The sequence below is a fragment of the Podarcis muralis genome, chromosome 1 (assembly GCF_964188315.1).
Source record: "Podarcis muralis chromosome 1, rPodMur119.hap1.1, whole genome shotgun sequence".
Lineage (NCBI taxonomy): Eukaryota > Metazoa > Chordata > Lepidosauria > Squamata > Lacertidae > Podarcis > Podarcis muralis.
Window position 1 is genome coordinate 106155538 of NC_135655.1, and position 24431 is coordinate 106179968.

Genomic DNA, 24431 nt, shown 5'->3' on the forward strand with positions numbered 1-24431 from the left:
CATTCATGATCTGGAGATAAGGGCAAAATTAAAGTTTCATAAACCACATGGCAACATTTTGTAAGAAGAAGAAGAAGAGTTTGGATTTGATATCCCGCCTTTCACTCCCTTTAAGGAGTCTCAAAGTGGCTAACATTCTCCTTTCCCTTCCTCCCCCACAACAAACACTCTGTGAGGTGAGTGGGGCTGAGAGACTTCAAAGAAGCATGACTGGCCCAAGGTCACCCAGCAGCTGCATGTGGAGGAGCGGAGACTCGAACCCGGTTTCCCAGATTATGAGACTACCGCTCTTAACCACTACACCACACTGGCTATCACACTGGTAATACTTTCAACCAGGAGAGGCTATATTAAGAAACATGGTCAATACTTTATTACGACTAGGTAAAAAGCTATTGTATTTGCCTGCATTCCAGATGGTTTAGCCACTGTCATGAAGTTCTGAATTCAACAAAATGCAAGGAGAACCTCTAGTATTCATCATTAATATTTCTGCACTTGCATTGTATTAAAACTTTTGCTTAGTAGAACAGGTCAGCTGTGCAAATATGCATGTTAAAATGGCCTCTGTTTTATATGAATGTGGACACAGCCTTAACGTTGCAGGTATCACCTGCTAATCATGTCTCCATTGTAAAACCAGATCACTTATTCTGCAGGAATATAAATAGTATGGGCAGGGTCCAGCCAAAGCTAAGTGATACAGTGATACAGATATAAGTGTTTTCCCATGGAAATATGTAGTACTTAAAAGAGTTTAACTTCAGCTGAATGATCACCTATGAAATCTACCCAAAAACTTATTACAAAATAAATTGTCTCTATTTATAGCAATAGACAGAGGAGAATTCTTATTCAAAATCTATTCTATACATGATAGCTCTTTCTATTTTGGGAAGAGTCATTGTGTCCTTGATCCACAAAATTTACCATCTAAATGTGGAGAAGGGAAAAGAGATGGAATCACAGCTACTTACACTACTCTGTGCTTTCATCGTATGACTATATTGCAGAAATAATGAGAATGTTTCATGACTAACTGCAATGAACACATTAAAAATGAAGACTGGGTCATTTAAATTGCTTCATGCATTTTGAATCTGATGAATTCATTTACAGTCATTAAAATATCATATAGGGATATTTGACCTTACAACCCCATTTGGGTTGGGTGTTTTTTTTTTGGTTTATAATGAATATTTTTGCTAGCTTAAAGATGGGGATCTTTAAACTAATTCCAGTAGCTTGTCAATTCACTTCTTTTGATGGCTGTGTAATTTTTATTTAAATCTGCTTTAAAGAAAAATCCTATTATATCGCATTATTTATAAATGTGCTATATAAAACCTGTGGAGCACTTCTATTGCTGCCGTGTAACAAAACCTGAAGCCACTTGAACTACTGGAGTATTTAAACCTATTTGGGTGAGTGTGCGCTTTTAAGCTAAATTACAGGGCAAATGAGCTTTTGTGTATGGAAACAATTTGCCCACATGTCCAGGCCACATTTATGTACAGACAAGAAATTGCTTACTTATTCCACTGAATTATACAAAGTAGCTGTCTGCCCTTTTTCAATTGGAACCATCTATAATTTGTTTTTATTTTCTTCCTCTCCCCTCAAAAAAGAAAAAAGAAAACAAAGAGCAGGATGTCACTAAATTAGGAAATTTGGATATACGGTAATCATCAGATCTAGCAGTTCATATATGTAGGTCAAATTGGCGTGTGAGCTTCCCTTATGAAACAAAGACTAATGTGATTTCAGACCATAATTTCATAGGAGTAACTGCAATACATGTTTTGAAGAAGTCACTGACTATAGAATAAATCAATATTAAATACTTTATACAGGAAGCATACTTTCAGAAGATGGTCCTTGAGGCTTTTCTCTAGACGATATCCTAATTACAAGTGCAAGCTTATTACAGTTTATCTCTCCCTTCAATTATTTACAGGGCAAAAAAGGCAAGAGGTACTGCATTAGCTATATTAAAATATTGTGTGCTTTGTTTCTCTATTATTAATAACATACAAAAATAGCTCAGGCAAATATTCCCGTGCAAAAGTGTGCTTTCCCCACCTGAGCTCATTCATTTATTATTCATATTGTTATGTGCAGAAAAGTAAAACACAAAAGAAAAACACACCAAACCCTTTAGGCTTCTACTCTGCATTACTGAAATAATGAAGGTTGCACTTCAGTCATAAACCATAACACTTGGTAATAAATGCATTCTGTTGTCTCATATGCATGCGTTGGCTTAAACCTGAGTCGACACAGAGCTTCTAAGCACCAACCATATTCCAATGCCTACTATGGTTTCAATTCAAAATATCCAAAAGTGCTGATACATTGGTAAGACAACAACAACAACTTGAGGTTACTTTTTATGAAATGCAGCTAATCTGTAGCAACTTGATGTGAAATAATGTGATTGCTAACAGATAAGAATTTGCCAAGCTCAAACTGCTGCTGCCAAAGACACCAAGGCAGAGAGAGTTCAGAGATCTATGTTTCTCAAAGCAGGAGGCCAAGGGTTCCCAATATAGCTGCTAGGAGAAGTGTGAGTTCCTTCCCATTCCCTCTTACCATAGGCTCAGCACTCCTGCCTACTAGCCACAGCCTGGTCACTGCTCCATTTTATAATTTACAAGCTTAGGTGGCTTCCCTCTAAGAGAAGCAAGACACTATTTAGGTAACTAGCATGTGAACTCTTCTAGTTTGTATAAAACAAATGCTAAGATTTGTGGACTTTGGGGATACCCATGTGAACACTAGCAGTCTCAGATTAATTTAATGAATGTCTGAGAACATATGTCAATAGACACACACACACAATTAGTAGGTGCTAACAGTCCTATTTCAGTGATTGTCAACATTCACCTGCCTATATGTAAGTTTTAAGACAATTTGTCCGAGACTGTCAATGTTCACAATTGAATTTTCACATTTATCACATTTTGGACGGTTGCATTTTGGATGGTGTGTTAGCTAGAAATCCATTACTGTATAATGATTGTCAAAGTTCACATATGATACAATTTGTGTATTGTGCGCAATGCTGGTAGCTGGAGAACATTTGGGATGCCAAATATTCCAGACAGTTGATGCAACCAGCCCTGAATTTGCCAGTTTGCAGCATGATGTACCGACTGGCCTTAGGGATTCCACAGGCATCCATAGTCACAGACATGAGCATAACAAGAGATGTCAAATGCACTTGAACAGAAAAACAAAACAAAACAGCAAACAACAAATCCGTCTGCAATCAAACTAGCTTCGAGTGCTGTACTTTCACTGAAAGAGATTCCTCTGACTCTCATCATCCAGTGATGAGAGATAAATGAGAGTTAAATCTGAGCTTCATTAAAATGTAAACCACAGCTACTGACAACCGATTTCATTTTAAACAGTCTGGCTAACAGTTTAAATTTCTGAAAGCAAACTTTCAAATGCACACCATCACCGTCATTTTAAAAAGGGTTTTCTGTTGCAATCCAGCTGTTTCCAGACTTGAAAGTATCTTTAAGGTCAGTTGCAAGTTACAATGCACTTATAACAAGGGGGAAAGGCAACTGAATGTGGATGAGGGCTGGCTAAACTTGATCCCATTTTGTTACTGCACAGAACAGAGATGGAAGGAGCGGAAATGGGGAAGGCTTGACTTAAATCCCCAAGGGAAGCCCTAAAGCCCAGGGGCAGCGAAATGCCCATCTCTGCACTGATCTCTATTTAGCATTGTGGAAGGGGAGAAAAGAGCGTTGTCAGCTGAGGATACATCTCAGAAGGAGGCAGAAAAGAAAAGGAAAAGAAAAGAAAAGAAAAAGAAAAGAAGAAGGAATGTTCTCTGGATGAAGGAAGGCAGCGTGAGGAAAAGGGGAGGGGTGAAGAGGAGGGGAGAGGGAAGACAGCTGAAGACAAGGAGAAAACAGAGGAGGAGAAGGGTCAAGAGTGGCTGATAGACATGAGAAAGGAGGGAAGCCTGGGAGATGGCAGCAAGGCAAGAGATGGGCACAGAGAGGCAGCTCTTGCAGTTCAGTGACCGAGCCAGCTTCAGACTCATATATATATATCCTGAGAGGGAGCAGAGGAGAGGCAGAGCCAGGAAAGGGGCTGCAGGCTCTTTCCTGTATGTGTGTGACTGTAACCTGATGCCATCCCCAAGAGCCTTCCCCCTCCCCCTTCCCCCAGAGCGCCCCCTCCCTCCCTCCCTCCCTCCCTCCTCCTTCCCGGCTATAGTTAGCAAGCCTGCAAAACTGCAGCCCAGCCCTGCCCTGCCGCCCCCCTGTGCCCTTCCCTGGCAAGGGAAAAAGAAGAAGAAGAAGGCGGAGGAGGGAGAGAGAGAGAACAGCCCGGCGGCAGTACTGTACCTTAGCCTGCAGATACTGGGGGTAGTAGTAGGTGGTGTACTGGGGGTACATCTGCTGTTTCCACACTTTGCCCATGAAGCTGGAATAAGGGAGCCCGCAGCGCAGGGATGAGGGAGGGCACTTGACAAGGGGAGGGGAAGTGGGGGGGGGGGGAGAGAAGGAGACGGAGAAAGGAAGGCGCGGGAGGGGGGGGAGAGAGGATCGCTCTCTCGCTCTCCCTTGCGCGCGCGCTCTCCCACTAAATGTCCCTGGCTCGGCTTCTTTCTTCCTGGCGGCGGTGGCTGCGGGGCTCCTCCTTCCTCGGCTGAGCCCAGACCTTCCTCCTCCTGCTGCCCTGAAAGGCGTCAGCGGCGGCGGCGGCGGCGGCAAGAAAGAGGCTGCAGAGGGCACCGAGGACGACACCAGAGCGCTCTCTTCTTCTCCCTCACACTCGCGCGCGCGCGCGTGTGTGTATGCGCGAGGGGGGAGGGCGCGCGCGCGCGCGAGGGCCGGGAGTCGCCTCTCTCTCTCTCTCGCTCGCTCACTCGCCTCAGCAGCCCAGGCACGACCAGGGAACAGACGGCGCTACCACCACCAGCGCCCGGCCGGTTGGGAAGAGTCCTGCGCGCGGGCGCGCGAAGTGGGGTGTGTGTGTGTGTGTGTGTGTGTGTGTGTGTGTGTGTGTGTGTGTGTGTGTGTGTGTGTCGCTGACTGGAAAGCCGAGGGTGTCGTGCCCGCTGTGTGGCAATGCCAAGGGGTGGAAAGGAAAGGGCCGGGGTGAAAGAGAGAGAGGGTGGGGGTGGAAGAGAAGAGAGGCGCGCGGGGAGGGCAAGGTGGGCGGCGCTTAGTCCCGCCGAGGGTGGGACGGGCTTCCAGTACTACTGACTTGGGGGAAGCGCGCGCGGCGAGCGCTCCGGAGTAGCGTCCAGCCGGTCGTCGTGAGGGGAGCTCCGAGAGGCAGCCGGGCCAGCAAGCGGCGGGAGCCGACCCACTCAGGGTTGCTTCGAAGGGGCCCGGCAGCGTTGGCGCCCGGTGCTCTCCGGCTGCTGGACGTTGGAAAGCGAGAACTCAAAGAAAGGAGAGGAAAGGAGAGCACCTGCCTCCCGGGATTCCTGGCTGCTCGCTATAGATGCTCAGCTGCCTCCCCGGGCCATTTTTGGAGAATTGAACGAGCCTCGCATTGTTCCTTGCAGAGCACGTTCCCTAAGCTGCTAGGGGCCACTTGACTGTTTTTTTGAAAGTTTATTTTGTTTGGTTTTGTTTTAGTTTGGTTTTTCAGGAACACACACACACAGGGGTGCCTCGACTGTACATTATCAAGAAAGGCATCACAGAGCAGGAGGGGAACCCCCCCCCCAAAAAAAACACACCCCGTTTCGGTGGGTTATATAATGCTCATTCTTGCAGCTCATTTCCCAAGCGAAATTCTGAAGGAATGGAAGGGTGTCATAGTCTCCATTCTGTAACATAGTTGACTTTCTACCCTCATTTAACTTGCTCCTGGATACATTTGTGTCTATCTAGACTACATCTGACATTGTACCATTAAGTATATATATAAAATGCAGTACAAGCATGATAGGAGCAGAGGTTGTTCATAATTCTGTCCTTGACTCTTGGCAGCTTGTTTCTCCCATTCAGTTTTCCAGTTCTTCCCATTTCTGGCTTCCAGAACTCATGCTGAGTTAGCTTCTCTGTGCAATTCCTTGTTTCAGGGTTGATCCTCTTCACCTAATAATCACCTGTTATAGCAACAGCAGTTGTCACTTGGAAAGAGTAAAGGAAAGAGCAATTCATAATGAAGTATGCCACGCAGCATAGAAACAAATGTTTCTGGGTCGTCTTAAAAATTAACATTGGATTTAATAGCGTTCTTCTTCTCAACAACAGAGAAGCCTGGACTGACACATCATCAACATTTTTGGTACCACAACTAAAGAGGCAGGGAAATGCAGGCACATTTAGGCTGCAGTCCTATGCACACTTACATGAGAACAAGCTCCCATTACATCTTAACTTCGATGTACAGAATCTGACTTCTGGAGTCTTTGGAGAAAAATTACAAATATGATGATTTAGAATGTGCTTCATATTTATTACTGCTATTAACAACATTTCTAAGTTGTGATCAACTTCAACCCTTGAGGTGGTGTTCAACGATATATATGGAAACATAGTTAGAACATGGTGCTGAGAAAGCCAGGGTTGCAGGTTTGATCCCTGTAAGGGACATCTGCATGTTCCTGCATTGCAAGGAGTTGGGACTGGATGCTCCTCAGGCTCCCTTCCAACTCTGTGATTCTATGAAATACATCATATACATAGCAAAGCATTAAAATGCAGGAAGGAAATCTTCAGATGGAGGGCAGTATATAAACACAATAAATAATAATAGCAATAGTAATAAATGCAACTGAAAAATGAGGGCTTCTGTTTCCAGTGTTCAGAGGTGAGTGCAAATGCTTATGCGAACAAAACATGACTTGACACTAGGCAAAACTCCCCGAGAAGAAAATTTCACAGTGAGGTGCCACCACTGGAAAGGCCCTCTCTGATCACTACCTGCCTGGTCTCAGAGAATAGTGGAACTCAGAAAGAGACATTTGAGGAAAATCTTATGTGGGATGCTCATATTGAATAAAGGCTTCCATAAGAAATTTAGGTCTCACTCCAAGTCTTATAAATTTTGAGGCTGCAGTCCTATATCCCTTTTCATGGAAGAAAGACATACTGAACTCAATGAGATTGCTGCTGAGTAAGGATGTTATAGGACTGTAATGTGAATGTCAAAATCAGCTGTTTTAAGACTGATGAGATACATAATGTCCACTCACTCAAGGCAGCCCCATGTACGTACAACACTGTTCAGTAGCTCAAATGCAATGCTATCAGAGCTTGGATAACTGGCCAGGTTTATGTCTTCAGCAGCTGCCCTCTGCAGTTTTGGCAGGACACTTAAATATTGTATTTAATTTGAAGTTTTGTGGTTGTATTATATGGGGGTGGAATACCTGATTTAGCTCACTGCTTGTAGATTTTTCATATTTATGAGGAAAATAAGTCACAATATCTGGTGCCTAGTTTATGGTATTGATTACTAATTAGACAAACAGCAACTTTGTTTTTGTTGATAAGCAGAAGCAAGCATATACCGGTAATTGAAAAGATGGGTTCCTTTGCTTGTGCAGCAATGTATGTATGTATGTATGTATGTATAGTTTTAATGGTTGATTTCCAAGTCTTTTACTTCTATGGGCCATCTGTAAATTTTGTTTGATTTTTGCTATAATCAACCAGTTTTCTCCTGGCGAAATGTAGTATAGTAGTGTATGCAGAATGCTTTCACTCATGTATTCAGATGTGCTTTATTAAGGATTCTTGTTAAGTAGCAACAATGATCCATCCCCCACATCCTCACCATGATCTTCACACTCACAGCATTAGAACAGCATGTCTCTATGGCTGGCATTTACAAAGGTCAGCAGATGTACAGTGCTATGTCTGAACGGGTTCCATGGAACTTCATGGAGAAATATGTGGAGGGCATGAAGCATCTTTAGAATTAGAAAGGGTTAGACTTTGCAAGGTCAGAATATCTTTCTCTCTTTCTGAAGAAGAAAATGTTATAGTGTTTAATATAATAAAGCAGATATGCTTCCTGTAAAACCTGCCAAAATTCAATGTTAGGTAGTCAAAACCAAACACAATCCCTTTTACCACTTAATATAATTTCAGCTGAATTGTAGGCTATCTACACATCACTGGCTTAAAACATAGTAAGGTGCTTTGTGCGTGTGTATGTATATGTGTGAGAGAGTGAGAGAGGGGGGAGTGTCTTATTGCATTTCAAGACACATTTTTATACTGCTGTATGCACCAGGGAGAGTCAGGGATGTTTTCACCTGATGCACATCACCTGTTTCTCTATGCTTGCAATAGAGCAGGCATAGGGAAACTCCAGCCCTCCAGATGTTTGAGACTACAATTCCCATCATCCCTGACCACTGGTCCTGTTAGTCCCAAACATCTGGAGGGCCGGAGTTTGCATCCCCAAACCCCTATTCAGTGAAAGCATCTTTTACACAGCTGCTTTAAATGTACACACCCCACCTTAACTGCATCTTATGTTTTCAAATTGGATGGAAGCTGGTTTGTGGGGAAACGTATCAATCAGCAGTATTTCTTAGGAATCTACAAGATACAAATGGATTGTGGCTAACATCACGCGTACTCGGCTTCAAACACCAGCAGTGGGAGCCGGTGTTAACAGTAATGTGTGCACTGTCTCTATCTACAATGTTGTAGTCATTGTAAACTTGAAGCCAGACAAGGCTGTCCTTATCAATCCATTTTATAGTGTCACCGGAACACCGTCTTCCCTTTCCTTAACAGTGATGTTTTCCTCTTCTTGACAAGGCCTTATAAAGTAATCCATGTTTAATGATGGGATCTCTACTGCTTCCTCAAGAAACAGTTAAGCAAGAAACAAAGAGTTATGCTTCCCCCCCATTTCATTGCCACCAAACACTACCTTTTACAATTATTTTTCCTCTGCGGTGGAGTCTACACCAATGAATACATATACCGGTACCTGCCATTTCATTTGAAGGAAACTCAGATCCACAGAACATTATGCTGTAATAAATTTGTTAGTCTTCAAGGTGCTACAAGAGTCTTCATATTTTCTTTTCCGGGCTACAACAGCTAACACACCTACCCCCATAAAGGAATGATTGTTATGCTCTGCAATTCAGGCATTTGAAAATTCATGCTTCTTTTCCTTATTTAGCAAAGCCACAGCCAGTTGTCTGTTCTTCTGTTGTGCTAGTATTTGTCTTTCTCTCCCAGCATCTTTGACTCTCCCCACTCCTTGCTTTGTTTTTCAACCTACCAAGCAGGACAGCTGGGGGGAAAAATGAGGGTGACCGTCTATCCCCTGCCTACATAAATATATGACTGATAGCACAGCATCGTTCCTTGCCATTTCCCCTTCCACTGGAAGTAGCCCCCTGTGTAAAGGAGAAGGCTAGGGTTTTTTCTTTGTTTGTTTCAAACTTATTTCTCCTATCACTTCTGGCCTTAAAAACAAAACTGAAAGCAGTAAACTGGCAGAACATGGATCTGATTTTGATCCCAAGAGAATTTGTGGATTCTGGGAATTGTTTCTGTGGATAAAAACACCATTTGCTGCAATACTAATCTTACATCTTAATAGCAAACTCATCATCCAAGTGTGGATCCTTATGAAGCCATAACAGCACCATCCACTAACCAGAGGGTGGTATCAAAAGGCTCTGTGGGAAGCCACAGTTTTGCAAAGGCAGAAAAAGTCATTAGGGGATAAAACACTAAGAAAGGAGAATATATGTTTATTAAAAAGTAATTAACAAACAGGAAGGAGAAAGAATGAATGATTGGCTGGGGGGGGGGGGACCCTGAACAGGATAATTTTGCAATATAACATTTTGTTGCAGGTCCCAGTTGATTAAAATCATGTTTAGAGAACTGCAATGGATACCAGTTTTGTTACCTTCCAAGATTATGTGAATGCAGGGCATTTCTATCAGATTGAAACTATGGGCACCTGCCCATAGTGCCTCCTTCCTTGAACTGCTTGATATTCAGATCTCTACAGACCTCTTGGATAGCTAGAACATCAAATCTAATGTTAGAATCATTTGCAGCTCAAATGGTCCATGCTGTCAAATTGGATGGGAGTTTTGTCTCCTAAAGAGATTGCATGCTGTCAAGGTCACTTGTATAATTTCATGAAACATGGGTCTGTTTTGTATAAGAAAGGGTACAATCCAGCCAAAGTTAAACACTTTTAAATCCTACAGATTTCAATGGGATAGTTTATCATCCAAGTAAATCTCTTGAATTTAAGTGAACAGGACATAAAAGCACAACTTTAGATGGATAGTGCCTTTAATCTTTATTCTAAAAAATTAAAATCCAACCCAATATGACATGGCAAGCATCCAGTTTACACAGGGGTCATGAAAATAGAGAACATTTTCTTGTGGGACATACAATTGCACTAAGAAACAGATCTTACAATTCATATAAGTATAATCAACACCTGTCTATTACACAATCAAAACACCTGCCAAGTGAAAAGATGGTTAATTATTTTTCACAGTGAATGTGCAGATTAAAATAATTCTTGGTAACTTCAACAGCCATTTACAAATGTTAATCAAGGAATCAGACTGTGGTTTAAAAATGACAAGTTGGTTTAAAGGGTACTGTTGTAACCCTCTTTGGCACATAGCAAACCTTGTTTTCCTCCAGGATTTCAGGTCTTTCCATTGTCCAAGGAGGAGTGAGGAGGTACAGGTGCTGGGCAAATGAGGGCAAACTTAGTTTACCATTACTTACCATTACTTGTGAACCAGTGCTTATGGTTTGTTTGCCTTCTGACAAACCTTAGTTTAGCAGGTTGGGCAGAAGGTAAGCAAACAACGGTAAGACAGCCTCTGGTTTCCCCCCGACACCTCAGTGTGCTGAAGAACAGAGTAGGGGAGGAGTGAAGTTCAGTCTTTTCAGCAGTGCAGATCAGCCTACTGCTCATTCACATGAAACCATAATTTAAACTATGGTCTGATGTGACACGTGAACCAAGTCAGCGGCAGAATGTAGATACACAAAATATTTCTCCAGCCTTTATCTTAGATTCTATTTTTGATCATTAGGAAATATGTGGATGAGGATCCAAAGAACTAAATATCTTGTTCCATGACCCAAAGGGAACTTTGTGACTGTGTTCCTCAAACAGCAGTTGGCCCATACCATGCAGCAATTTGCTTTTGAACTGAAGAGAGCTTGAAAAAGGAGTTTATGATATACTATGAGTGTCTAATGTGCAAACAAAAAAGGTTGTAAAATAATCCCAATGTGCATACCTAAACTCTTGGGTGTGACTAAAGTAGTTCTTTGGATCCTGGCCATAAATATTTGGGCCACAATCCAAATGCAGAGTTAAGTGCACTTGGGCCAACTCATTTCAATGGGCGTAAGTGCAGAAGATCTTAACCTGGTGTCCTTTGAAAGCAATGGAATAACTTAAGCTACATGGCGTTGAGTTGAAGTGTCTGTGGCTCCAGTCCAGCTGTCCTTGGCTTCAGAAAGATCTCTCCAACCTGGGTGAATGGGCATTAAAATGGCAGAAGTGGTTCAATGTTAGTAAATGCTAAGATGAGAACATGGGTTTCAAAATAAAAAATCAAACTTTACATATATATTGATTGGGTCTGAGTTGGAGGTGAGTGACCAGGGAAGGGATCTGAATACAGAAGGCTCAAGACCAATCTCTTCAAGTTAATACCAGGAGTGTGAACATGCATTAGCCTTTAATGTGTGCACCTGTGAGCAAAATGCATTGTTTTGGATATGCCATTAACAGTTGTACACATAAATAAAAGTACAGTGGTACCTCAGGTTAAGTACTTAATTCGTTCCGGAGGTCTGTTCTTAACCTGAAACTGTTCTTAACCTGAAGCACCACTTTAGCTAATGGGGCCTCCTGCTGCTGCCAGGCTGTCGGAGCACAATTTCTGTTCTCAACCTGAAGCAAAGTTCTTAACCTGAAGCACTATTTCTGGGTTAGCGGAGTCTGTAACCTGAAGCGTATGTAACGTGAAGCATATGTAACCCGAGGTACCACTGTAACAGTTTTGGAGGAGCATGTATTCCATCCCTGGTATCTGAAGTACTTAGAACACAAGGCTCAGTTTGTACTTAGAACACAAAGCTAGATTGTAGCCAGTTTCTACATATATGGAAAGCCTCTCTTATGCTTTACAATTATACTAATTAAAAGGAAAACAGATTAGAATCACACCAATACCTGTGCTAATTAAATGTGGCAAAGGCTGATCTGTTTCCTTTTTCATCTCTCTGCGATAACAAAATAGTAACAATGCCTCGCCGCTGTAATGTACAATGAATTTCCTCCCACATTCACCCATACAACATATCTTCTGTTATTGTTTGGTCTTGTGTCTTTTGTTACTTTTTCTATTTGCTCCTAAGATAATTCCATCCCCCCCCCCCCCCCCACGGACCAAAATAAATCTTCTTGAATGAGTTGGTCTTACATTTGTCTCTTTAAACCAATGAGATAATACATGAAATTTATATTAAACAGTAAGAGGAAGGGGGGAAAGGAAGATACTATAAGAGAAGCCAGAGCTTGCAATGTTAGCACATATTTAAATTCCACAGATGTCCATAGGATTTCAGCTGCCTGTGTACAGCATTGCAGCCAAAATGAGATGTGTGACAGCTGGAGTATTCCAGAACATCTGGGTGGCAGGAGGTTGGACCTAGATCTTCTGCTTGCCTTGCAGGTCCACAAATATGTAAACATTGTACACATTATTCCAAACCTACAAGCACACACATTGTATTGCAAGGACCACACCCTTAACAGATTAGAAGCATTTCAGATACTATTTCAGAAATATAAGACTGCATTTTTTTATTCTTAAAAAGTCAACCAGGCTGCGAAATAGTTTTCCTAGCATGTCATAAGGAGCCCTAGCTAACAGATTTTCGACTGAATACTCCTTAAAATTTGATCAGATAGCCAGCATATTAAATGCTGAATAGTTCCACCCTACCTCACCCATCCTTGCGACCAAATCAAAAATAACAAACACTGTATTTGTTCAAATCCCAAATCAGTAAAGTGGAGTCAGCACAGGGGGAGGGGGAAACCCACCAATGCTCACTTCAGATCCAAGTGGGAAAGTGTAAGTAGAGTTTTCTCCTCCCAACTGAGTGCCCAGGGGAGAGCCAGACTACACAGCTGCTCTAATGAGTACAGACCAGAGCCAGAAAGTCTTTCCCATAGCAGAACTTGCAAGAGAGCAAAAATCCACTCTAAGAATACCACACTGTTCTGCACTTAGAGTGCCTCATGCTTTTCTCAAACGCAGGAGTTCTGACGGCTTTTGCTCCATTGTAAGAATCTCAGCTTTCCTTTAGAAGACCACTCAGGCCTATTCACAATAACGAATGTTTACCCTCATGGTTCTTATTATCAGGCTAGGCCCTACCATTAGGCAGGGTGAGGCGGCTGTTTTTGTCTGGATTGAATGAGCCCTTCAGCTGTGATAAGGCCACCTGCTTGCCTGGAAGGAGTAGGGAGAGAGGTGTGATATGTGTGCCTGCACAGAAGTCAACTCCTAGGGGCTGAGAGGGCTTCGGCCCTTCCAATAAAATATTTGAGGGGGACAAGGGCCCCCAAGTTAATGCGCATTGCCATTCAAATTGTGTGCATGCACCGAGTCATGTGATGGATTATGCGGGGCAAAGCTTACCTCCGCCCCCCCAATATTTTATTCAAGTTGGCACCCCTGTGTGCGTGTGTGTGTGCAAAGAAGCTTCTGCATGGCTGGAATGTGCCTGATTGTACAAAGGTAAGATTCACAACCATTGCTCTGCCCACTTTTGCATCTGGCTAAGCTCATCTGGTCTGCAGCCCCCTGGAAGGCTGCACATGAGGGAATGTGGCCCTTGGGGTGCAAAATGTGACAAAAGGATAGAGACTGATTTGATGATTTGGGGGGCAGGAGACAGACCATGGGGGAAATTATGTTTATCTTCATGTTGTGAATGACTATATCTGCATGTGTGTGTGTGTGTGTGTGTGTGTGTGTGTGTGTGTGTGTTTGTGTGTGTGTGTGTGAAAGAGAGAGAGAGAGAGAGAGAGAGAGAGAGAGAGAGAGAGAGAGACTCTTACATACACACAATAGGCAGTCTCACACACAGAACAGAGAGACCACATACCACATCCTGAAAGAATCGTGGTGACTGAACTTGTTAAGGGTGCTGGGAACTGTAGCTCTGTGGGGCATAAAAACAAATACAAAATACAAACAAAATATCTCCTTTGACTCCCCCCACCCTTGTGGATCCTTACGTTATGATTTTAAATGCCTGTTGCCTTTGTCCATGGAGTTTTCTTGGCAGGGATACTGGAGTGGCTTGCCGGTTCCTGCTCAAGAGTCTCTCAAGAGACTCTTGAGAGTCCCATGGGCTGCAAGAAGATCAAACCTATCCATTCTTAAGGAAATCAGCCCTGAGTGCTCACTGGAAGGACAGATCCTGAAGCTGAGGCTCCAATACTTTGGCCACGTGATGAGAAGAGAAGACTCCCTGGAAAAGACCCTGATGTTGGGAAAGATGGAGGGCACAAGGAGAAGGGGACGACAGAGGACGAGATGGTTGGACAGTGTTCTCGAAGCTACAAACATGAGTCTGACCAAATTGCGGGAGGCAGTGGAAGATAGGAGTGCCTGGCGTGCTCTGGTCCATGGAGTCACGAAGAGTCGGACACAACTAAATGACTAAACAACAACAAGAACAATGTTATGATTTCCCCCCTGCATCTCCATAGTTCAGATTTTAACTACAAGTTTTCTGTCAATCCTAGTTAATGAATGTAATTTTGTCTGTTGTGGCTTTCAGTCTGGCTATGCCCACTGCTGGAACGCAGCCTTCAGAGGCTTGCCAATAGTAAACATGGCACTTGGGCCCTCAAAGGTTCACCATCGCTGCTTAAATGATTCAATGAATGCATTTTTCACAGAACACAGTATGCCACAAAATCTGCCCTATATTGTTAATATTTTGAATATAAAATTAGAAAGACCAGAAGTTTCAAGTTCTCAATAATAATTTTTTCACAAATATACCTTACTGGAAACAACATTTGTTGTCGTCATCAATGCTGTTTTTAATTTAACTTTTAGGGTTGCTCCATTGGTTGGCTTTGACGCTGGGAACATTGCAAACCTGTCAGAAAATATTTTTAGCACTTCCTGATTTTGTCATGGGGCTCAAAAATGTTTTGTTTTTCATCTTTTTAAGTGTGCTTCTAATTCCTAGGAAATGTCATGTACAAAAAGTCAAGTAAGCAAATAAAATTCAGTGGCCTCCAAGAAGATTCAAATATAAATGGATGTTTTGCAGTGCGTGTGTGTGTTTTAGATTATTATTTTGTGCAAACTGTCTCTCAGTCTCTAGCTTGTCAGCAAAGGGTTTCTCAAGCTTATTTCCATAACAGGCCTATCTTGAAGGCAAACCAGCAATGTGGAATACCTAACCCAGCTTGTATTCTGTTGCAACTAAAAACAGTAAGTACATTTAAAACAAAGTGGAGCTGATAACACAACTAAGACAACAAACAATGCACTATTTTATAGTCTCACCTACATATTTCATATGCACAATAATGCAATTGTTATCCTCTAGGCTATTGAATGAGTTATTTCTACAAGGAAATGATGAAAACCTGTTCCCCAGGGACAAGAATCTTTCTCTACCTGTAAGATTGCTGCTGATTGACTTCCAGGCTTTTAGGGAAAACAAAGCAAAAATGCATGGTGAAATTATCACATACTGCTTAAGGGAAGCTATCAAGAGAGTTTAAACAATGGTTGACAAAAAAAACCCTGAGAATCAAATATTAAATTCCTAACAAGTTTTTTGGTGTGTGGTTTTTTTTTTTTTGTTACTTTGACTATCCAGAGTTAGATGTTATTTATTTATTTAACATATTTAAGAGCTGCTTTTCTGAACAATTGCTACCTATATTCAACATCAGCATAGTTTTAAGATACAGTATCACATAATATGTTACTGTATTCAAAGCTGGCACCAACAGTTGGGAAATGATGGTACAAAAAGATACGTTACTGAAGCACATGGGTGCCAGACATATTGTAGAAGTGAGATCATTCCAGAGTAGGCACCACCACAGAGAAGGCCACTTTCTGTGTTGCTGCATGATGGAGTTCTGAAGGTCATGGTACATCTAACAGGACCTTCTCTGAAGATCTTTGTGACCAGGTAGCTCTATATGGGGGAAAGGGCCTGTCTGAATCAGGAGCTATGTGAGAGCCAGGAAGAGGAGGATCCTCTTATGGGAATATAGCCTCTCAGTCTAAGCCAAGTGGTTATTGATGCAGCAGCTCCTTTGGGGCTCTACAACCAGCCTCTCCTTTGTCACATTTGCACCATCTACCCCTTTGGAACCAGGGGAAAAACAGACATTCAAGTGATTATATTCTTAAATGTCTGCTCCATCTTATCTGTGTTATAAAACATCAGGACGGAGTGCTTGTCCAGAGTTAGGAACATATGAAGCTGCCTTATATTGAGTAAAACCATTGGTCCATCTAGCTCAGGATTGTCTAGAGTGATTGGTAGCTGCTCTCCAGGGTTTCAGACAGGATACCTACCTTGAGATGCCAGAGTTTGGACCTGGGACCTTCTGTATGCGAAACAGGAGTCCTACTGCTGAGTAGAAAGCCACTGTTCTCTCTCAGCCTCAGATCCTCATCTGCAATGTGATAATAATAACACTGATTCGCTTTTCTTTACTGTTGTGAGGATCGCTGAGATAATATCTGTGAAGTGCTTTGAACAGTTGAAAGTGATAGGTGAATTCTGTCAGTTATATGAGTTAAGTATTTATTAACCAACACTTAAAAACCCCCCCAAATGCTTAACATCATATGACAGGCATAGTCGCCACTGCGATTATCCAGTTGTTGGCTTATATGTTGTTGTACCAGTGTGCGCCAGTCTTTCAAACTTTTCTTAAATGGCTTTTGAGGTGCCACATTTTGTAATGGAGCACAAATCGTTTTGTCCACAAATAGTAAATAACAGAGATGTGAGTCTGCATCCTCAGTTGTGTGTCTTAAAGTACTGCTCTAGCCTGACCACAGACATTCCAGCATCATGCTGCACATCCCCATGGACACCATAGCTTTATTTTCACAACTAGAGCAAATAATTCCACGAGCACTCAGTTGAAAAGGTGTGAAGGCATTATTAGAACCAACATAGTACTTTGCATGGCTCCTGTATGAATGCAACTAACTGTTGTTATCGTCTTTGTTACTATCATAATTACCACCACTGTTATTACTTGTTTCATTCATGAATCACTTTAAACCCTACAGTGTCTGTACTAAACATGGTTTTCCTCCTCCATCACATTCTAGATTATGGCTTGTATAATTTATACTCAGTACATAGTGTACAGAGGTTTGAGTGCCATCAAACAGAAGAGTATGTGATTTCGCTGCCAGATATCTAAAGTTCTAAGGATGAACCTCCTCCTATCTTACAGAGTGTAACAGAGTTAATGTATACACAACTATTTTAGCATTGCATATGTTCTTTTTAAGTGAATCTATGTGTCATTGCTGTAATGTGAATGGTTATAGGCAGACATTCGGATATTTTGCAACTGAATCCACCCTTTTATTATTCTTACACATACATATGTTCAGATTCAGCTGAATACATACAATGCAAAATTGAAAAATGGACAATCTTTCAGTGGTGCCATGTTTATTTGGCAACCGGCAACAACTGATGAAAACATTTCCACATTTGATAGGTGCTTCTGCCAATATGTGATTTTTTCCCTTGCTTCTATAACCCAAGCTACTGAGCATCCCAAGGGAAGTTATTAATATTATCTTGAGAAACTATTAACAGGCCTCCTCATTAGCACATTCCACCACCCCCTGCCCGTATCCCGTGTACACTACCAGTGCTTGGAATCAGCACTGATGGATGCTCAGTAAATAGTGAGTCACAGTATGTTAATATTGCTCTGCTATGCTAATGTCTTTATCTATTAAGCATGCCAGAGAATTGTGTTTGCTGTTTCCTTCCTGTTCACCTGCATGCATCTGCAGGGCTCTGCCCACAACCAATCTGCATGACAATATGTGCTTTCTGAATACCTTGATCCCACCCAACCTGTGTGCATCTGAAACAATTAATCACCATGGCAGTGAAATATATACAGGGTATGTGGTTATATAAAATACACAAGCTCTCTTCAGGCACTACAACCATGAATGGACAACACAAGTAGAAAGGGCTTTGGGGCCACACTCCTCTCATTGGGCTGCTCTTGTTGGCTTCCCCATGTCTGCAGTGGGGAGCCTTTTAATCCACAAGATTAAGGGCTATGATCTAAAAGGCATGGATGGCCCCATGGCCCTTTTCTTCTCATGCTGTCCCTTCGTGACCAGAACACCTAAAGAGGACCACCAAGAGTGGCAACATATTGCTGTAGGAAAAGCCCTTTCATTGTCCATAAATAGCTGTACAGCTGAAACACTTTGGACACAAGCCAATCAAAGGCCCATTGATTTCAGTGGGAAAGGTTTGAACATGTGCTAAACTTTCATGGTGAAACCAATGGAATGTGAAAGTTAGGATCAATGTTAGACAAATTAATCTGAATGGATCAGGTGCTACCAAATTAAGCAGGATGATCTCTATCTATCTATCTATCTATCTATCTATCTATCTATCTATCTATCTATCATCTATCTATCTATCATCTATCTATCTATCTATCTATCTATCTATCTATCTATCTATCTATCTATCATCTATCATCTATCTATCTATCTATCTATCTATCTATCTATCTATCTATCTATCTATCATCTATCTATCATCTATCTATCTATCATCTATCTATCATCATCTAATCTCTATCTATCATCTATCTATCTAATCTATCATCTATCTATCTATCTATCTATCTATCTATCTATCTATATCTATCTATCATCTATCTATCTATCATATCTATCTATCTATCATCTATCTATCATCTATCATCTATCTATCATCTATATATCTATCTATCTATCTACCTATCATCTATCTATATCTATCTATCTATCTATCATCTATCTATCTATCTATCTATCTATCTATCTATCTATCTATCTATCTATCTATCTCTATCATCTATCTATCTATCATCATCTATCTATCATCTATCTATCTATCATCTATCTATGTATCTAATCTAATCTAATCTAATCTAATCTAATCTATCTGTCATCATCTATCTATCATCTATCTATCTGGGTTGCTGTTGAACTGACCTGTTACTTGCAGCAATAGTGTGTTTCATTTTTCACCTTGCTTAAAAGTTATTCTGAATACAGTATTTACCCTTCTCTGAATGTGATCTGCATGCTTTATATACCACAAACTGAAGCATACAAAAGATCAGTGAAGGATGCTAGGAAGGTAGGTGGAAGAGAAGCACACTAAGCCATTGTCATGTGCCATTATCACCATTTTTTAAAATATATTTTGCAAAAAAAGCATGCAGTGTCATTTTGTTGTTTTACTATTTAGCTTGCACACTCGACAATAAAATGTAAATGCATTCATCATGCAGTAATGGGCTGTACAAGAAAGCAGCAACAGGAGGCGTGGTGGTACATTGGAGAGATTATTCTCAGGTATGCCATGATGCATGGTAGAATTAATTCCAAGGTGCCCACTATGACAGGTGTGAAGAACAGGCTTAGTTAAAGAGACTATTTGGAATACAATTTTAAATTGTATAAAAGTCCTAGGGCATCCATGGCAATCTGCTCCAGAAGGAAGGGGAGTTGTGCCAGCTCCACAATACTTTCAGAACCAGTTCATCACACACCAGCAGCTGAGGTGGCAATGATCACAGACCATTTTACTTCTATCGCAACTACTCAGTTCACATTATAATAAAGCTCTGTCCATGGTAGCTGTTTAGGGACAGCTGATTTCACAACTCCAGTGTATAAATAACAGCATAGCTGCAGCTGGCACATGATAACAATGGTTTTGTTAAATGGACTCAACATACTTGAAAACCATTGTTAGCTGCCAGAAAGAATTCTGGTTACTGGAGTGTTCTGCTCACAATCTTTGGTTCTCACCATAGCTAATGCTATTTCTACCACTGATCAGCTTTACATTCACCTCCTAGCACTCTTTCCAGTCTGCCTGCCTAAAAGTGAACCATTTTAAACTGAGTGAGGGGCTTATTCTCTTTAGTGCAGACTGAAGGATGAGGGGTGTGGTCATATCCCCTCATCCTCCACACTAATTCTGCCTGGGTTGGTGGAACAAACATTTATGAACACTCTCTGAGTGCTTCATTCATCACTTGCATCAAGAAATGCATCACATGAAATCTTCTGAGATGGTGGGTTGACAGCAAAAGGGAAGTTGAGTTATTTCCTTAAGTTTCTGCTGTCGATTAACCTTGTTTGACTATGAAGTTGTAACTGTGTGTCAGGCAGCAGAGGAACCAACCCCTATGGCAGGTTGCCAGGAACAGATAAGACAAGGAAAAGTCCGTACCACCTGCTTTTTATTCAATATTCACAGAGAGAGTCTTGGGAATGCAGCCTCTTGGAATAATGGTGTTGCCCCGAGAGACTCTCCACTCCCTTTTCTCCCGCTTCCTCATTCGTCACCTTCTCCCCTACGGGTGGCACTGAGGGCCCTTTGCTTCTGAGACCTTTGCTCTACTACTTTCAAGGCTCACCACGTTCTGGGAGAGGGGGTGGGTCTGGAATGCTTTCTAAAGACACTGTGTCCATCAGCTGTTGCCCTCCTGGTGCCCTCCTCTCTCATTATTTCCCAGCTTTCCCCCTCATCTGCCTCTAAGCTGTGACCACCCTCAAACCCCTGTTGTAATTCTGAACTGTCTTCTTCTCTGGAAGGGTCAGGCTGGGGAGGCAGCCTCCACCATTCCTCCTCTGCCCAGTCCCTGACACTGTGTGATGAAGGTTATTTGATCTAAATAGTGTCCTAAAAGAGCTCATCAAAATTAAGAAGCATCATAAGTCGTTGAGAATACTATTACCCACCCCGGCAGAAGAATAACCCAAGAAGATCCATGCTGGGTCAGGCCCAAGGCCCATCTAGTCCAGCATCCTGTTCTCACAGATGCCAACCAGGTGCCTAAGGGAAGTCCAAAAACAGGACATGAGTGCAACAGCACTCTCTCCACTCGTGGTTCCCAGCCACTGGGGTCCAGAGTCATACTGCTTCAGTCACTGGAGGAAGTACATAGCCACCAGGCAACTACCCATTGATAGCTCTTTTCTCTATGAATTTGTCCAATCTCCTTTTAAAGCCATTCAAGAAAGGCGTGTTATCATATGGCCATTTACATACAGTGATTCCAGTAGGAATGTATTGAGTGTAAGCTATCAATTAGGGTATCCTGGATTGCAATGATGCCTGCCAAAGGGTGGGGAGGCAGGACACACTGGGCAACTAGGCCTTGAAGCCACCCACAATCCTGGCTACAGGATGAAGCCCACCAAAGGGCATGCTTCTGTGGGCTCCATTCAAACCTGGTGCCATCTTTGCCATCTGTGTAAACTGGTAGGTAACCTTGGACCAATCACCATCTCCTAGCTTTAGCTCAATTGTTCACTTTAGTTTGTTTTACATTTTTCTGGCTTTAAATTGCTTTTATGTGTTGTATTTCATATTGTCAAGTTGCTTTAATACATTTTATTGAAGTGACTGATTGACATAATAAATAACAGCAACAATATGATGATAAAAACACAAGAATACGTTGCCCAGCCATGTGTACATTGGCTCATTTTCTGATCCTAATTGGAAATTTGTTTGAAAAACAAGAACCCAGCCAGCATCTGCAAATAAGTGTTTCTCTTCATGTTTCTACTTTAGCTGTTGGGCTCTGATCCTCCTCCATGTGGCTTTATTTGATAGATAATAAACATTTGTTTGTTCGGCTAGTAAAATAGTCACTGTCAATTCTGACCATGGAGATTTGAGTCAAAAATAGATCTTTAAGCTTGAAGCAGAAAGTCGACCGTGCAGGTTTCTCCTCAAGAGGTGTAACACATCTCATTACCACATTTTGGAAGAAATCTGCTGTTAACAGAGGATTTTCTTCTTGTTTCAAGGGCATGAATATAATTAACACTTTATAATTTATGGAGTGCCAACTGCTCTACCACACATCTCCGAAACAGTAATGTGCTTTAGGGAATGCAAAAGTGTGTGGCACCTGCAACTCATTAGGAGGGCAGATTTTTCAAAATCTATATCTATATAGATAAAGGTATTAAGGAAAGACTTGAGCAACCTACAGTTTTTCATTTATTTATGTGGACAATTTATATGCTACTTATATTTAGCAAGTCTCTGGTTTACAACAGAATTTAAAACAACAGAATATTTAATAAAGGACATACTAATACCAGACACCGTAAGACGCAACAGCTAAACAGAATATCCCCTTTAGCTTCAAACTAAACATTAGCTGCCCTGAATTCACACAGGGAGGGCAGTCCAGGATCAAGCTGCTGAATGCTAGAAAGGAATCGGGACATCTATTCTTTAGAAGGCTAATTAACAACTTTGGATGAGTTGCAACATAAATATTGCCAACAGACTATGCACTTTGAATGACACCTTATGAATGTAAATCAGTGGTGTAATTCTGGAACCTTGCAGAGCACAGTCAAGAATGACAGACAGACGGCACTTGCTGCTGGTAAGACAGATCATGTCACACTGAATATGAGAAGAATATCAAGATAGCATTTGTAGAATTCTATCAAACGTCTAGCAAAAACCCAAGCTAGACTGCTATGATCACCCTCCCTTTCCTCTATGCTCTCTTATTTCCTAGCTGAAATGTCAGGTGGTCCCTATGTTCTTGGCTTGTTTCTCTTGTCACAGAGCACATAGCTAGATAGAAGTCATCCATATTCTGTAGGGATCCTAATCCAAACTCCCAGGGATGTCCTCACATTCGTTTCCCAACACAAGGTGATGAAACCCAAGTCATATTGGAGCAGGGCAATATTTCTCCCTTATTTTTTATTAAGATTGGGATGCACGTATCATCTGTCTGTTAAAGATGGAAGTGTGGATGATAAATATGCTAAAGTGAGGGGGCAGGGAGAGAGAAAGAAGCTCTGAGTCACTTCATGAAACAGATGCAATTGCCCCAAATGTTTTCCTTCCTGCATTTCCATGCAACAAATAAACCACGCATAGTTCCAGAACGTGCAGGCTGCTGAATACATCAGTGCAGTGCTCAGCCATTTCAAGGTGGTGATGGGGTTTGGTCCATACTATGCCACTTAGAGCAAAATAAAAAACCTAAATAGAGATCTTAATCAACTTTAAATAAGTGACAGTTTCTTTGCCGTGTTCAGCTTGTTTCCAGATATCACTAGGGACTGGACAGTGGTTGTCAAAAATATGTTTATTTGCAACTGTGGAAATGCCACACCTGGATCATAAAACAGACACTCTAATTTTCGGGGTTCCCCCCTTCCAAATTTACATATTAGAAGAATACTGTTAATTTTTCATGAATGATATTTATGATTGCACATTGTGTTTTTAAGGGCATGTTTTCTCCGAGATATACAGTACACTTTTCCTTGGGGGAAATATATATTAATCACTATTCCCAGGGAAAAAAAGAAATGATATTCACTTTTCTCAGGAAAAGTGTCAAGAAACTTTTTTATATGCAGTTTTTAGCCTCCTAGCAAGCTTCCCTACCAGGTCACACCACCAGTCCACCTAATTCAGTACTGTTGACACTGAGTTGCAATAGCTCTGTAGAGTTTCAGAAAGGATCTTTCTCAGCTTTATCAAGAGACACCAAGGATTGAACCTGGAGTCATTTATATGCAAAGCAAGCACTCTACCTACTGAGCTACGGCCCTTCAAAGACCCCCCCCCCACCTCATTCTATCATTTTCTAACATCTTTGCAGCTTTCCTGTTGTTATGTATATTCTAGATTGCATTATTATTCACTCAACTTGGCATACCAGCCTTGGGTGCAGAAAATATGAAAACATGATGAGAACACAGAGGTTTCACAGTTCCATGAAACAGGGATTCCATGGCAGAGAGTTCTATCCCCATTGGAATGTATCCTGGTGCAGTGCTGTCTTTTTAGAAAAAGAGGTGCCAAAACTCACCATTAACACCTCCCTCCTTCTCTTAGAATGGCAATGGAGCCCACCTGAAAGGTGCCGGAATTGAGATCTGAAAAAAGGCCCTGCTGGTGGGCATGTAAATCTGGGTACACAGGAGCAAAGGAAGCCCAGAAGTTGAGGCAGAGCCTGCTAGGAAACAATAAAGAGGGTTTATAAAGAGGGTCAGTCTTGTGGGATGTAGTATCACAAAAGCAGTCAAATACAACATTTCCTGTTTGCCCAGAGTGGACACA

The 24431-nt window shown here is 41.7% G+C and overlaps 1 protein-coding gene and 1 long non-coding RNA gene across 3 annotated transcripts in view; one reads left to right on the forward strand and one right to left on the reverse strand.

Annotated features, from left to right (window-relative positions):
* Nucleotides 1–4995, reverse strand: part of RBMS1 (RNA binding motif single stranded interacting protein 1) — a 119899-nt gene extending 114904 nt beyond the window's left edge. For both annotated transcript variants that reach the window (XM_077936619.1, XM_077936616.1), the window contains exon 1: nucleotides 4374–4995. In XM_077936619.1, coding sequence (XP_077792745.1) covers nucleotides 4374–4448 — 75 coding nt within the window. In that variant the 5' untranslated portion in view covers nucleotides 4449–4995. The remainder of the gene's footprint in view (nucleotides 1–4373) is intronic.
* LOC144329282 (uncharacterized) overlaps nucleotides 1–24431 on the forward strand; it is a 253104-nt gene that overhangs the window by 33585 nt on the left and 195088 nt on the right. The gene's annotated exons all lie outside the window — the stretch shown is intronic.